This window comes from Thalassophryne amazonica, chromosome 15 (genome assembly GCF_902500255.1).
Source record: "Thalassophryne amazonica chromosome 15, fThaAma1.1, whole genome shotgun sequence".
Classification (NCBI taxonomy): Eukaryota; Metazoa; Chordata; class Actinopteri; order Batrachoidiformes; family Batrachoididae; genus Thalassophryne; species Thalassophryne amazonica.
In genome coordinates this window covers 16,999,753-17,015,677 of record NC_047117.1, presented here as the reverse complement: position 1 = coordinate 17,015,677, position 15,925 = coordinate 16,999,753, and the positions used below count along the sequence as shown (strand labels likewise).

At 39.8% G+C, this 15,925-nt stretch overlaps 1 protein-coding gene across 1 annotated transcript; it reads right to left on the bottom strand.

The window, feature by feature from the left end:
* Positions 1-1,264: 1,264 nt before the first annotated feature.
* On the bottom strand, positions 1,265-15,761 carry npy2r (neuropeptide Y receptor Y2). The gene is made up of 3 exons (XM_034187771.1): positions 15,753-15,761; positions 8,029-8,077; positions 1,265-2,444 (listed from the first exon to the last, which is right to left on the bottom strand). Exons 1-3 carry the CDS (start codon positions 15,759-15,761, stop codon positions 1,333-1,335), a joined length of 1,170 nt encoding a protein of 389 aa, XP_034043662.1. The 3' UTR covers positions 1,265-1,332.
* Between the last annotated feature and the right edge of the window lie 164 nt (positions 15,762-15,925).

The following is a 15,925-nucleotide window of genomic DNA, read 5'->3' as shown; positions in this document are numbered from 1 at the left end:
GCCAGATAGGGCCCCCATTTTCCAAGCCCACTGCTGCAACACAAATCAAGGCGAGTGACAAACAGAAGTCAAAGTGAACGTAAGAATCACTGCAAGTTTTTTTTTTTTTAAGTAAATTTGCATTTTACATACCTTCCCAAATGTTTCTGATTTGTACATCTAGCTGGAAATGAACTTTTGTCCCTTTCCTTAATTGCCAAACTCGAGGTCTGGTGGTTACACAGGTCACTGCTGCTTGTCAGTCAAAATGTTCATACACACATTTCTCCCAACCCCCAAAATAATAATAATAATAAAAAAAGAAAATCTACATTTGTTCATATCATTATTACAATCCAGTTGTTTTCTTCTTTACCATTCAAGATCTGCACCATAACAATAATAAATGAATAACATCTGCTTTTCATAGGATTTTACATTTTTAAATACAAAATAAAAGGGTGATTCTTAGACTACGGGCACTTATGTCCTTTGATCATATTGTATGAAAAACAGAAAAAAGGGGAAATTTCACACTTTTATAGTTATCGTTACAATGAAAGTGTGTTAAGAAATTTGTTCTAGTAGTCTATGATGACTTTTTCACCTTTTTTCAGCATCATTATATGCAAATATTGCCGTTTTGTGCTTGTCCCACACCCAGACTTTTAATCTTCAATGATAAAAATGAATGGTAAAGAAACATTTTTTTCTAATGTTTTAAAATATCTCTGAATAAAATATCAGTAAAATAATCAAAACATAATTGGGGTATTCAATGTCATACAACTGTTGTGATTTTTTTAAACAAAATGTAGTTGTCCCACATTATTGCCGTAATTTGCACCACAACAATGTAATGTCCCTTAACAGTTTGTATGAAAGACATTGGGTAGTTTCTATGGAGATAAACAGTGACATCAGAGCACATGTATATAGCGCCAAATCACAACAAACGGTTGCCCCAAGGCGCTTTATATTGTAAGGCAATGGTGTGGTGGAAATTACATTTACAAGGCCAATAGTGCCCGTAGTTAAAGAATCACCCAAAAACTGTAAAAAGGGGGGTGGGGGTGGGGGGAGCTAAATATTGGTCTGCAGTTTTGTTTTTCAAAAGTTTTACAATCACAGAAAAGATATTGGATCAAAGAATACATTTATGTTGCCATTCAATTTTCCAAACAAGAAAATACTTGGAAAAATATGTAATTTTGTTTTAAATATGTTGGTCTTGAAATAGAAGAATACGAAGAAAGGAAGAAAAAACAAGGTGAAAAACATCAGTATTACTCTGACGAATCAAATTACCTACACAGTCACAAAGGTCACATTTTCATAAACTGTTTCTGCCGTTCAGATGTTTGTTGTACAAGCTTTAATTCTTTGTGTGTGTCTCACTTCGTAACGTTTTGACCTCAAATCGAAAGGCCGTTTGCAGTTGCACACTGAGAAAAAAGCTGCCCTGTAGTTGTTGTTCATCCAGCCGTACAGGATGGGATTGACGAACGTCGAGCACATAGCCACGATGTGGAACGCGGTGAAAAGCAGCTTAAAGTCCTTCATGGCAAGAATGCTGCCGTCGATGTCTGCGGCTAGCTGGAAGGCCTGGAGAGGCAGCCAGCTGACTGCAAAAACTACCACCATAGTGACCAGCATCTCGGTGGTCCTTTTCCTGCGCCATTGGTTTTCGTTTCGTGCACCAAAACTGGTGCAATTTTTCAATTTACTCCAAATACCAATGTAGGCGACGGAGTTGATGACCAACGGTAGGACGTATTGAACTACAAGCATCGATAAACTGTAGACGCTTCCATTCATGCTGCCGTCTGGCCACTTCTCTGTACACACTAGAATGGATTCGTCTGCTGTAAGTTCCAACATCCCGTACTCCCTAAAGATGGCGAGTGGGCTAGCTAACAGGGCGCTGAGTGCCCATGTCATTACAACAATGGCAGTGCACGTGTCTTTGGACATTCTGCTCTCCAGGTGGTAGACAATGCTCCTGTAGCGATCCAGGGCAATAACGTTTAAAGTGATGGTGGACACGTGCACGGCCACGCCTTGCGCAAAAGGCAACAAAAAGCACAATGCCCGACCGAACTTCCACTCGCCGTACAGCGTATAAACAAGAGTGAAAGGTAAACACAACGTGTTCACCAGCAAATCGGCGATAGCCAAGTTCACAATAAAGAAATTGGTGACAGTTCTCAAATTTTTAAATGTGTAGACAACATATATCACCAAGGAGTTTCCGATAACGCCAAACAAAATGATTGTGCTGTAAGCAAGGATAAGAATAAGTTGTATTCCAAAAAGCTTTGTGCTGTCCTCCAGATTCGAAAGGTCGTCGATGGCTGAAGATGTAGACGAAGAGGAGTTGGAGGCGTTAACATGAAGTTCAAAAGCTTGCACCTGTGTTACGTTTACTAGCGTTGCAGTATCCATTGGTAACAGCCCACGTAAATCTGTGAAAATGTGGAAAGTAGTTTGAGAAATAGAGATATTGGGTTCTGTCCTGACAATCTGTTACGCACAGTCTAAAGCACACAGCTTAAGTGCAATAACAGCATGTCCAACTCGACTTTCAAAACATAATGGTGGAACAAACTCCGCAGATCTGTGATCTGATAATTAGCAAAGCTAGCTTTTTCACCCTGCAATTTCACTTTTCAGCTAGCTTTGGAAACCATTACTGGAGCAATTCACTTCCACTAAATTTAGTTCTGCTAAGTTTAAGCCTGCTAACATTTTTAACAATAAAGTTTAATGAAAACACAGGTAAACCATAAAATCATAGGTTTGTTCCATTTGGAGCTTATAGATTGTTTGCACTAGCATTGCAGACATTTTATCAATAAATATTCAAATATTTGGTATTTGTCACTAACATTTAGATCTGTGTACCTGTTTGTTTTTTTCTTTGTGTATGTTTGTATAAGTCATCCTCTACTCTTATCAGTGGCCTTTCCTGGCATAGCAGCTAGCTACACATCCTGCAGTGTTAGCCTGTTAGCCTCTCCTAGTGCTGTTGGGTTGAGCCACATTTAACCCTCTGGGGTCCAAGGGCATTTTTTGGACAGTTCACTCGCCTTGCATAAATGTTTTATTATCGCTGTTAACAGCTCTCCCTGCATCCCACAATCAAGTTTTATGTCTCTTTTTTTCAGGACAACTTGTGCTTTCAGAATATATATGGTTTTTGTGTGTGTGTGGTGTGTGTGTGTGTGTGTGTGTGTGTGTGTGTGTGTGTGTGTGTGTGTGTGTGTGTGTGTGTGTGTGTGTGTGTTTAAATGTGTAATAAAGGTTTACAATCAGAAAAAAGAAAGGAAAAAAATAATTTTCCACACACATTTATTCAAAACATATAAACAACTGTTTTGACACTTTATAAAGGTAATTTGAGGTCATGTGCGAAAGACTGTACAACAAAAAGGTTCAAACAATAAACACAAATGCACATTTTGAACAATATATACAAAATGGTCTATGCGTTTTGCTGTCCATTGATATGATAAACAGTGCTTTACGCCGAGAAAGCAACAGAGTTATCCAGTAACATTCACATGCAAACTAGTGGAGCAATCCTGACAATCTCACACTCTTTGTTTGAGTACGTGAGATTGTCATCAGAGGCTCTCTGTCTGCTTCTGCTTTCACTTTCACTATGCGTAATGGCACAGGGCACATTGGAATTAGTATGTACTCATTGGAGCACCCAGGGGGCTATTCAAACGGGCCAACTAGTAACATATCACTCCTGAAAACGATGTTTGGCTTTTCACGTGAGGTAAATCTGCCCTACGATTGGATTTTGGAAAACCATGTGACTGTGAACCAATTCCGATTGGACACTCACATTGCACACCTCATCACACAGCTTCTATGAGGAGTACAAAGATGGCCAATGGCTGGCTCAAAAGTCCACAGAGGTAACTTTTCAGCAAAAAAAAAAAAATTAAGTTTCTATCTCATATCATTAAAAAGTTATTTATAATTTAGTAAAGCTTGGTCTTAGCCGCCGTATACGACGTCGTCGGCCCCAGAGGTTTTAAAAATCATAATACAGCACTCCTGTCTGTTTTTCTGCAGATGTGGTAAGTTCCAGCTCTTTCATTTTGTTGGCCAGTGATTTTCCATTTGTGATGAAAAGACTGGCAGTGACGTTTTGTGGGAGTCTTTCTGTTAGCTAGCATTAGCATTACTACTCCCCCCATCTTTGCTTCTTCTCTCTGCACCTCCTAAATTGCTTTCTGGGTGACAATAATGAATGAGGACCCCTGTAATCTGACAGTTTCTGACACAGTCGCTAAAGGCTTAATTGTATTATACAACCAACGAATGTTGGTTGTATAATACGATAATGCATCAAACACAGGAGACCACTTGCTCATATTGCCCTCATCTGCAAATGTGTTCACAGGATTGTTGTTTGAGGGTTCGTGAACCAACAACCCACCTGTGTAAGGTGTATCTGAATGTTGTGCCAAAGCAGGAACATGCTGTACTCTACTTTAAACCATGTTTTTGGTCAAATCAATCTCACACCAACTTTGTGATGATGTTACTGTTGTCATTGTCCTTTCTTCGGCTGCTCTCCTTAGTTTGGGGTCACCGCAGGGCATACAGCCAAATTCACAGGGGTATTTGGCACAAGTTTTACACCAAATGCCCTTCATCTAATGTTGCTTGTTGAAGCACACACAGGCCCCTGATGTTCTGAAGAAGTCTCCCATCCAAGTACTAACCAGGCCCCACACTACGCTTCTGAGATCTCATGGGATCAGGCTCACACAGAGCAGACTGCCTTCACGCCACGTTCATGATGGCTTCACAAAAAGTGATTTGAAATTGTTTTATGAAGGTATCGTGAAATTTGGGGTGACATGGCGGGGGTGTTGGGGCTCCTGTTAAGCCCCGGTCACACGGCACTAATGCAGGACAACGAAGCCCAAACAAAACAAGAAATCTGGACTTACGCTGACTTTCAGAGGCATCATTTAACATTTGTATCCAATTGCGTTCCTGCAGCTGGCGCTTCATCAGAATTTTCAAACTGTTGAAAAATGTGATCGAATCCAGACGACAACCTCAATTCATCTGAATTCTGTTTTGCTTTCTGTCATTGACGGTTCCTTATCGTTTGCATAGTTTCCGTAATGTCAGCATTCTGTTTGACTGTCGTCCAACTTCGTCCAAGTCCCAAGTCTGACGTATTGCACGAACAGTGACGATATCTGAACGGATCACCAACTAAAGCTGAACAATGAAAGATGCTTGTTTTAAATGCTCAAAACATGTTAAATCAATTACTTCAGAATACAGTTTTGCATTTTGAAGAGCTCAAAACATGAAATGAAATAACTGCATGCCTTTTTCAAAATACTTGAAAAAAGTTTCTTTGAGATTTTTTTTTTATTTATTAAAAATATATTTAAAAAAAACTAAGAAATCACATGCACATAAGCATTCACAGCCTTTACCATGAAGCCCAAAATTGAGCTCAGGTGGATCCTGTTTCCACAGATCATCCTTGAGATGTTTCTACAGCTTAATTGGAGTCCACCTGGGGTAAATTCAGTTGATTGGACATGATTTGGAAAGACACACACCTGTCTACAAATAAGGTCCCACAGTTGACAGTGCATGTCAGAACACAAACCAAGCATGAAGTCAAAGGAACTGTCTGATCTCTGAGACAGGATTGTCTCAAGGCACAATCTTGGCAATGGTCCCAAAGAGCACAGTGGTCGTCATCATCCATAAATGCAAGAAGACTTTTTCCAATGTATCAAATCCATCATGTCAGTCTGTAGCACTCTCACCTCATACACAAGGTTTCTCTCTCTCTCTCTCTCTCTCTCTCTCTCTCTCTCTCTGTCCCTGCGTGCAATGCGAGTGCTGTTAATGTACCATTTTGAGAATGGAGCACATTTCCACACTCTCAAAAAAAGTAAGCAAGAGTGGACAGAAACATAGCGCGAGGGCTACATATGTGTCAGTAAGCAACTGAAAGAAGACTAGGAACGCAACCACATGCAAACACACAGACTGCCAAAAGCTGCGCAATTTTCCAGCGTACTCCATACGCATCACAGTGCAACTGTATGCAAGCCCGGTGTGAAGGGGGCTTTAGTAAAAGGCAAAAAAGGTTTGCCAAAAGACAGCTGAAGGACTCTGACAAAGATTGAATTATTTGGCGTGACGTATCGATTCTGTGTGTGAGCTTCAGGCCTCACAGCAGAACTAATCAAGGAAATAAAGCCTTTAACTTTTTTATGATGTGATAAAGGTGTCACTGAGTTATTTGTACTGCCATATGTTTGGAGGAAACTAGGCACCATCCCTACAGTGAAGCATGGTGGTGGCAGCATCATGCTGTGCGGATGTTTTTCAGCAGCAGGAACTGGGAGACTAGTCAGGATTGAGGGACAGAAGAATGCAGCAATGTACAGAGAGATCCTGGAAGAAAACCTGCTCCAGAGCGCTCTTGACCTCACACTGGGGTGACGGTTCATTTTTCAGCAGGACAATGACCCTAAACACACAGCCAAGATATCAAAGGAGTGGCTTCAGGACAACTTTGTGAATGTCCTTGAATGACCCAGTCAGTCGGATCCGAATCTCTGGAGAGATCTGAAAATGTCTGTGCACCGACGCTCCCCATCCAACCTGATAGAGTTTGAGAAGTGCTGCAAAAAGGAATGTGCAAAACTGCCCAAAGATAGATGCACCAAGCTTGTGGCATCATATTCAAGAAGACTTGAGGCTGTAATTGTTGCCAAAGGTGCTTCAACAAAGTATTAAGCAAAGGGTGTGAATACTTATGTACATGTGATTTCTTAGTTTATTTATTTTTAATAAATTAACCAAAATTTCTAACAACAAAAAACAAAAAAACACTTTTTGTTGCTGGTTCAATTCTGAGAGACGACTCCCACCCTCTACATGGTGAGTTCCAGCTGCTCCCTTCAGGTTGGAGGTTTAGGGTACCAGCTTGTAAAACCAAACGCTACAAAAAAAGCTTTTGTACCAGCAGCCATCAGTGCTGTTAAGAAGTAACAGGAATTTAAATATAACTTGCGTATTTATTTTTTGTATAGTTTCTTTTACCTTGTTTTTATGAACAGTACATTTTTATTTATTTATTTAGTTTTTATCCTTTGGCTTGGTATGGCATGTTTTTAGACTTTTGATCTATTGATGTTTGAACTCATCTTGCTTTTATTTTATCTTGGGGTCGTCCTTGTTGTTCTTTTAGCTTTTTAGCACTGTCGTCGCTTTCTCTTGTTCTGTATTTTGCTGTGTTTACCAAATGAGATGACTCACTCACTGTAAACCAATTTTATCCAAGGGTATAATAACAAATTGAATCTTGAATCTTGTCATTATGGGGTGTTGGAAGTAGAATTTTGAGGGAAAATATGGAATTTACTTTATTTTGGAATAAGGCTGTAACATAACAAAATGTGGAAAAGTGAAGCACTGTGAATACTTTCCGGATCCACTGTATAACACAGAGGAAAAAAAAAACATCCAGTGTTCCAAAGCTCTAAGTAGCTACATTGACTGGACCCCCAGAACTGAATTCATGGTTACGCCCATGGTGAACACATTTTGTGATTATCACTCAATGCAAAAAATTCAACACTGTCAACTGAAGACTGCTGACGTGTTGATAAAATAAAATACAAAAAATAAACCTTTAACGAAATTAAACTGCATCATCCAAGAATGAGGCAGAGTCTCATCGGGTTTTAGAGAATCTGAACAACTCAGACATTTCATCCATTATTAACAGCCTAATGCAGATTATATTAAAAAAACAAAAAAAAAACAAAACAAAAGTAGGGTCGGTCAGTGTGTTACATTAATTAAAAATAAATATGATCCAACAAATCCTGTGTGAATTATTGATACATTCACTGTAAAATTAGAACAGTGCATTATTTCCATAACAAAGCTCAAACAGCTGTTTTAAATCTTTGGATCTAAGAACAACACACACAATTAAAATAATAATAATAATAAATATGAATGTGATCCACTCACCTGACAGTCTGCACACTTTGGTGGATTCCGCTCCTTCAGCGCACTTTATCTTAATTTAATTTCTTTTTTTTTTTTCTACTACTGAAAATTAATACACAATAAGGGCGCGCAGCGTGTGTCCGGCGTTAAAATGCGCATTAATAGACTCCCTCTGTGTGCACGCACACACGCACAAAGAGGCGACTGAGTCAGATGAAATTCTCCAAACCGTGGACATGGACGCGCGTGCCCGTGTGAGTGCACTTAAAACGCGTGTGCGTGCGCGTGTTCCCGGCGGGAATGGCAAATGTCAGCGTGCGTGAGCTAAGGAGATCCGCCTCTTTGTGCCCGTTGTGTGATTACTCAGTGCGTGTGATTCAGCCTGCCTTTAAACGACATCAAAGGAAAAAACACAAAGCAATGAGTATGTAAAGTGTGACGTAATTATTTCACTTTTTGTGTGTAATCAAATAAATGCAAATAAAATAATAATTTTCCCACACTCAGAAATGGTTTATTTACTTCATCTGATTGTTCATCCCATCAGCAAAATGCCGTTTAAATGAAACGTGATTAATTGTAACAGTTTGTTACAATTTGCTTTTCATATATTTGAAGCAACCAAGCCGACATTTAAAAACTCACGTACTCACGTCTGTTAGTAGCTTGCTACCCAGCCACTGCTGGGTCACATCACCAGGGTCACCAGGGTAATGGATCAAGGGGGATTGTCTGTTGGGAATCTTGTGTGTCCTGCAGTAATCATAAACACCCAACAGGAACCCTCAACACAAGATGGCAAACAATGCTCTGGTGAATGAAGAAGCCCTCAATGGAGGATCAGGTGGAGGAGGTGATGGTTTGTAACCCAACAGCTATGAAGGCTGCAGCAGGTCCTCAGACACAGACTTTCCCAGCCATTGGACCAGGCTAAGGATCTGTTGAGGACCATGTGCTTGTCAGTGTGCAAAGACATTCCAACGTCGAACCCATGCAGAGGCGTCTCTAGATCAACCCTGGATAACGATTTTCTCCGTATCTACCATCCTGTTCTGAAATCGATCAAGAGACAATCTTCTTCACCACAGAGGGCTCGCCATGACTGAGAAGTAAGCAAGGGAGTAGTAGGGTACAACTCAGACATGCTCTCTGCCGCCATCTTACCTGTCCTTTGACATGGATGTTTGCAGATGACACATGCATACAGTCCCAGCAGAAGACTGCCCCTCCCTGAGCCTGGTTCTGCTGGAGGTTTCTTCCTGTTAAAAGGGAGTTTTTTCCTTCCCACTGTAGCCAAGTGCTTGCTCACAGGGGGTCGTTTTGACCGTTGGGGTTTTACATAATTATTGTATGGCCTTGCCTTACAATATAAAGCGCCTTGGGGCAACTGTTTGTTGTGATTTGGCGCTATATAAAAAAATTGATTGATTGAATTGATATGATGCCAAAAATTTCTATTTCTCAACCGCAGACTTCTTAAAACGGCTCCTGGTGTATATTTGTACAATGTCACAACCCCTTAGTTACTGTTACCATTTTCATGGACGTCATCTATATTCTTTGAATTTTCCTGGGAAATCCTTCTTCTTCAGATACCAGGCTCCTAGTGCATCATGAGATAACATATTGTAGTCTGTTTGTACATCATAGTACATCATCCAGGCAGCGTTTAACTACTATTAATGCATACCTAGTATTTAGATACCCTACGGGCTGTGACATACTGCTTTGCCTTCTATGTGCTGTAAAACCTGCATATAATGGATTCAGGTGGACCAGCAAATTTTGTCCGTTATGATCGAAATCCGTTGTATGTATAAAATGGACAAAATCCTCTACATGTATGTAACGGATTAGTCAGGAGGCATCAAATGATCTATGGGGAATGCTGAATCAGGACCTGCCTCATTTATTGGCTTTGTCTGAAAAAAATAAATGCCTGCCTTACATAATATTTTTAATGCACATAATGTCCAGTCATTATGTGCATTAAAAAGATTACATTTGGATGAGTCACTATTTTTTCTAAGTCCACTGAGGAGTGGTACCTTAAAATCCTAAAGCCTGATTTATGGTTCTGCGACAATGTAATTCCATGGCCATGCAATGACGTCAACGTGCGTGTTAATCTTTTAAAGTTCTCTGTTGCATCTTTATGCAATTTGCTGCAGAAACAGTGGCCTTTTCTGGATTAATTTGTCCCTCATTGAGCTTCTTTGAACTGTGGGTCATTCGAGCGTCTTTTTACGACTCCGTGTTGTGAAGTTTGTTATATTTGCGGACTTTTCTGCCAAACATATTTGATCAATGATCGAAATGAAATCAGGGTGCGCAATGCAAAAACTTTTAAAATATGAAAGGAGAGGAAGGAATGAAAACAGGAAAGTGACAAATCACATCCCTTTGCGGTGTCCATCATTTAGCAGGTGCACTGGTTCGTAGCCCCGCAGAGGGGCTGTGATCTAAAGCTCTTTGGTTCGCCACACCCAGGAATATGTGTGAAACTTAACACCATGTTAAGTAGTTTCATTCTGGAGGGAGCAATGAGTCCTTTTGTGGCCTACACTCTGCTGGGTTGATAGTCCACCCCCACTTCCCTGACCTAGCCTAACCTAACACCATATTACAGTGCAAGCAACAAGCAGCATTTTGTTAATAATCACTGGCTTTGAATTACGCCCTGCCTCGTTTAGGCACAGCGTCTGAGCACAATTTGAAAAAAAATAAATGGCCGATCTTTTAAAAAGGAATAGTTTGCACCATGTCTCATGCTTAGTTATCATGTTAAGGGGTAACATATGTCATATGTCACAGAATCTAATGGATGTTGACATTGTTTGACCTTTACTTTGGAGACCAGACATTCAACAAAGTCAAAACTGTTCCATTATAATGCTATTAGTTCAACCAATAATTTGCATCACATTTTACCAAAATTGGAGCAACTTTAAGTTTTGACTCCTTTACAAACTGAAATTGACCTTTGACACCATTCTCACTGTTTTTACACCATAACTCCATAACATTTATTCATAGATAGTCCAAACTATACCTTTTTAAAATCTTTATGTTCAGACAAATAATGTGGTGTAGTTTTCATTATGATTGGAGCATTTTTAAATTTTGATCCCAGTGTAATTGTTCAATTGACCCCTACCTGCCTGCCTATTGAAAATTTTAGTGGCCAATTGTTTTTTTTTTTTTTTTAGAGTAATGTCTAAGGAGTATTTCTGCCAAATTTGGTGCTTGTTTCACCATTTGAAAGATTCCTCTGTAAATTTTCTGTTATCTACTGCACTACAGGTATAAAACCGATCGATCGCCACCTCTCGAAAGTAACCATCTGTCATAGCAGGTGAAATGTGGATGTTTTCTTGGCCATCCCCATGCCACTGTGGTCCTCAGCACTGAGGTACCTATGTGCTGGATCATGCACAAAACAATGTGCCACATGTCCTACGTGTCATAGCAGACAGTCCCTCATAATGCAAATGACATTCATCATGTGAGTCTGCCTAAGTAGCCATTTGTTTGATACAAATTTCTTCCAGTGGTACCAAAGGATCATCTGAAGAGACTTGGAATAGAAGACATCCGGTCATCGCCCTAGGTCAATGGTTAGCATCTATGTCTCACAACCTTCCAGTGAGACAGGAAACACCAGAACCCTGGGTAATGTAAAAATACTAACAGCACCAAGCACCTCTGTCTATAGCCATCTCATGACACCATGAGCTTTTTCCAGGTCTCACAAACTCAGAGGCTGAGGACCCAGAAAGATAAATGTCACTCTATGAGTTCAATATATATGATGCATACACATACAGTTCTGATGAGGAACAGTTCCAAATCCACTCATTCTGACTCCCTGCTCGGCCTTTTGTGTTGCATTCAGGGATCACAGAAGTAAAGGGTGGTAAACGTTTGCTCGCCAACATAAAACATAAATAGAATAAAATAAAAAAATAAAAGTCAAATTCTCATTTGTATGTACTAATTTATTATTAGGACCATTGAACGTAATCACAAAACATTAATTGTTATTCACTCTATGCTGATGATGCAGTGTTATACATTTGTGGAGAGCTCACATCCTGTCTGCAGTCAATTAAAGGTTGAGTTTTTAAAGCAGAATTAAACATGTTTACAGCATCAGTAGCTTGTTTCCCTGTTAATGCCATGGGCAGTTAATTTTTATATAACTCACTGATTTCAACTATTTCATCATCTATAGGGTACTTGGCTGTTGAGCTATACAAAAAAAGTTTTTCAATCCATGTTTCCCTTGATCTTGGCCTTTGACCAAATGACTCCAAAATCTAAACACCTCTCATTGACTGTCCAAGTAATGTTCCCAACAAGTTCAAAGTAAATCTGTCCAATTGTTTTTGATTTATCTTCTTCAGACACACACCAGTGAGAACAAGTACCCTGCTTGCTGCTTTGCTGACACACATGTTAAGAAAGTTACTTTTGGGATTGATCTGGAGGGGAAACGTTCACCATGAACTAATAAGTTCAACCTCATTATGCACTGTTTCTAATTCGATGAGTTACAACATGATAGCATTTAATTGTTTTTGAGTTATCGTCCACATAATCTGTCTGGGATGGACTAATTCACTCTCCTATTCATCTACGTTTTTTGCTGCACCATTGCCAGTACAAGAAAATAAAATTATCTGGAGATGAGTTGAAAATGTCAGTTAAATTGAATGTGGCGTGCATGTTGAAACCTAAAATCATAGACGCTAGATATGTACATTTAATTCTACCTTAATTTACATTTTAAAGAATCAGTTAACAACTGTTATTTTTGCAGGAAGCTTTCAGTGAATGTTGAACCAAACAAAATTCACAGTAAAGCTAAGATCAGTTTCGATGACAAAATCCTGAATCACTTTTAAGTTTAGTCAGAAAGCCACAAAATGCAGGTTCGATTCCCTTTGCTGAATAAGCCCAACATTTTGTAATATAGATGCGGAAAATGAGAGTGAAGACTTAAAATGTAGAACAGTGTAGTTGTTCCATCTGCGACTGATAATGCTTCTCATAATTTGATCACCAGTGTTAGAGACCAAGACACCATGTGGCCACTGGAAATCGAGTTACCGTACAATAGCCTCTTTGGCAAGAGTCCATTTTGTCTTTCATGCGACGACACAGATGGACGAAGAGCAATGAGAAAAGGCAAGAACTCATGCATAAATGTGAGCGTTGCCTGGATGAATTTAGGAGACAGTGTTCAGTCTGCATGCGATGAGGAAGTCAACAATTCCATTGACAGCCCAGTTATAGTACGGAGTAAAGTCCAGATTCCAAAGTGATAGTTACTCTGACAGGAACTGAAAACGTGAACCGTGCAAACACTCCTAGTTACAACGCTCAAAGTTTGACTGCATAGGATAAAACTGATCAACCGTGATAATCTATTCTGTAATTTTCCACATCTGGAAGCACAAAAATATGTTCATATTTCCTTAAATGCTTCACTAAATCCGGCAGTTCTGGAAAAGTGTAAACCCCGTGTTAATCTGTGCCCAGTTGTCACAGTCAGCCTGCTTCCGGTGTTTGTATTCAAACTGAATTTTTTTGACCTGCATCACAGAAGGCTGGAACTCTCTGCTGGATTCCTTAGATTTGTTTGTTCTTTCTTTGTCCCGCTTGGCCTCCCACCCCCCTGAAAACACAGTGTTCATAGTACCTCCTCATGCTATACAAACGCACTATTGCAAGAGACTGACAATGATATGTGCAGGCAAACGTGGTGTACGTGCACTTTGAGGCACATCTGAGTGTTGCACTCTTTCCAGGCACTGTACAGGTGCAGACGCTGGGTGTAAAAATGACATCTGCATCAGGTGGAAGCTAATAATGACACCTGTGTCCATTCTGTTCACCGATTTGTACCGGGTGGAAGTTCAGGGCATTAATTTTTAAACAGTCTGTCAAACAGGACACACCTGTAGGTCACAAAAAGCTCCTGTCAGTCTCGCAGGTTTATTTGGTGGATTCATAGCAAATATAGTATGTGGATGAAGGGCAACACTGAAATTGCCCTTATAAGTTTGTTTTTGTAAAGGTCAAGGTTACTGGGGTTAAAGGTCCAATTTTTAGTTTGTCCCATCAGTTTGTTCAGTCCCTTGGTATTTTACACATTTTAATTTGTTTATGGCATTTCAAATACAAAAAAGTAAATCAGGCTTCTCAATATAAAAATTTCTAAAATTATCTTCCTTAGACTTAAACTGAAAGTAAATCTCTACAACTTGATATAAATTAATTAAAAATATAAAAGCCCAGAAGATGGGTTGCATAAGTAATCAGCCCCTTTGGTATAATACCTGTATATTGTAAGACCCTTTGCCTGCTCCCTTGTTTGCACTCTGGGTCACCACAGCAAATCTGAGGTGGATCTGCATGTTGAATTGGCACAGGTTTTACGCCGGATGCCCTTCCTGACGCAACTCCACATTACATGGAGAAATGTGGCAGGGGTGGGATTTGAACCGAGAACCTGCCGCACCAAAACCAAGTGCACTAACCACTTGGGCACCACCCCTGCGGTATAATACCTTACAGGTATAACACCTGTAAATAATCAGTTTAATTGCCAGTTTTCCTCAGACAAGTCGGGGGATGGATACATGAGCATTTCCAAGTCACTGAACATGTCTTGAACTTTATTTACATCAGTTATGAAGAAATACAAACAGTGTGGCACTCTATGATAAATCTGTGTGGAGTAGACAGTTCTCAAAAACTGAGTGACTACAAGAAGGAGAAGAGTGAGGAAAACCACCAAGACACCCAGACAACCCAGAAGAGGTTACAGGCTTCTGTGGCTTTGATTGGAGAAATTGTGCATAGTGCATGTTTTGCATTTTGTATCCCCAGTTATACAGTTTCATAATGAAGTGGTACAGAGGAGAGTGTTATTAAAAAGAAGACCTGAAAGTTGGATAACCTTAAAAATGCCCTGAAGTAATTCATTTTGGCAAAGCTACTTACATTAACCTGCAACCGTATCCTTTATAGAACAGCTGAGTGGATCCTTGTCATTTGATTGGTGGGTTGTATGTCATGTGACATGGATTATTCATACCATTTGCCATTATGTTTCGTTGACCGTGCAAGTTCTTTTTTAGCGTGCAATTGAAATCTGCTATTGCACCCCTCGACCACCGTGCACGCTGGGGCGGCATTTAGCTAAACATGGCAGAGATTGTTTTGCTGGTGGACGATGATTTGAAGGAGTTAATTGACGCAATTCTTCTAACACAAAAAAACCCCAAAACAAATCCACCGTATCCACGCCGTAAGCCGTCTGGAGGCATGAAGGATGTCAGGATGAAAACCTGGACAAATTGCTAATGTGATTTCTCACTGGACTGAGGAAGTACACGGTCTTTTTTGTTTTGTTTTTTTGTGGAAGTACACAAAGTCAGCTGATGGCATCGCAGACTACATTGTCCCAATTTTGGACTCCAGTTTAAAGTTCATGTTGGACTGTTAAGCACCAGTGGATCACCAAAATGTAAGTCCCTTTTTTGTTGATTATAAATTAATCTATTTTAGCCGTTATATAAAACAAATAATAAACATTTTTTCATTCTTTCAATGGTATGAATATTTCATGAGGTGAAAGATGGAATGTACCAACAAGGAGATATTTGTACCATTGAACTCATAAACATTCATTATTTGTATATTAGCTTGTGTCAAGAATTGAACCATAGACTTACCAGAGCCATTGCGTTGATGTGAGTGAACCAGGCAGACAAGACCTCTCTATTTTTGGGAGGGGTGGGTCAAAACCCCCAGTACCTCCTTGTAACTGGAACCATGTATTACACAGTTTTGGTTTACATGTAAACAACATTAAAATGAATTTGGACATACTGTATATGATGAACTC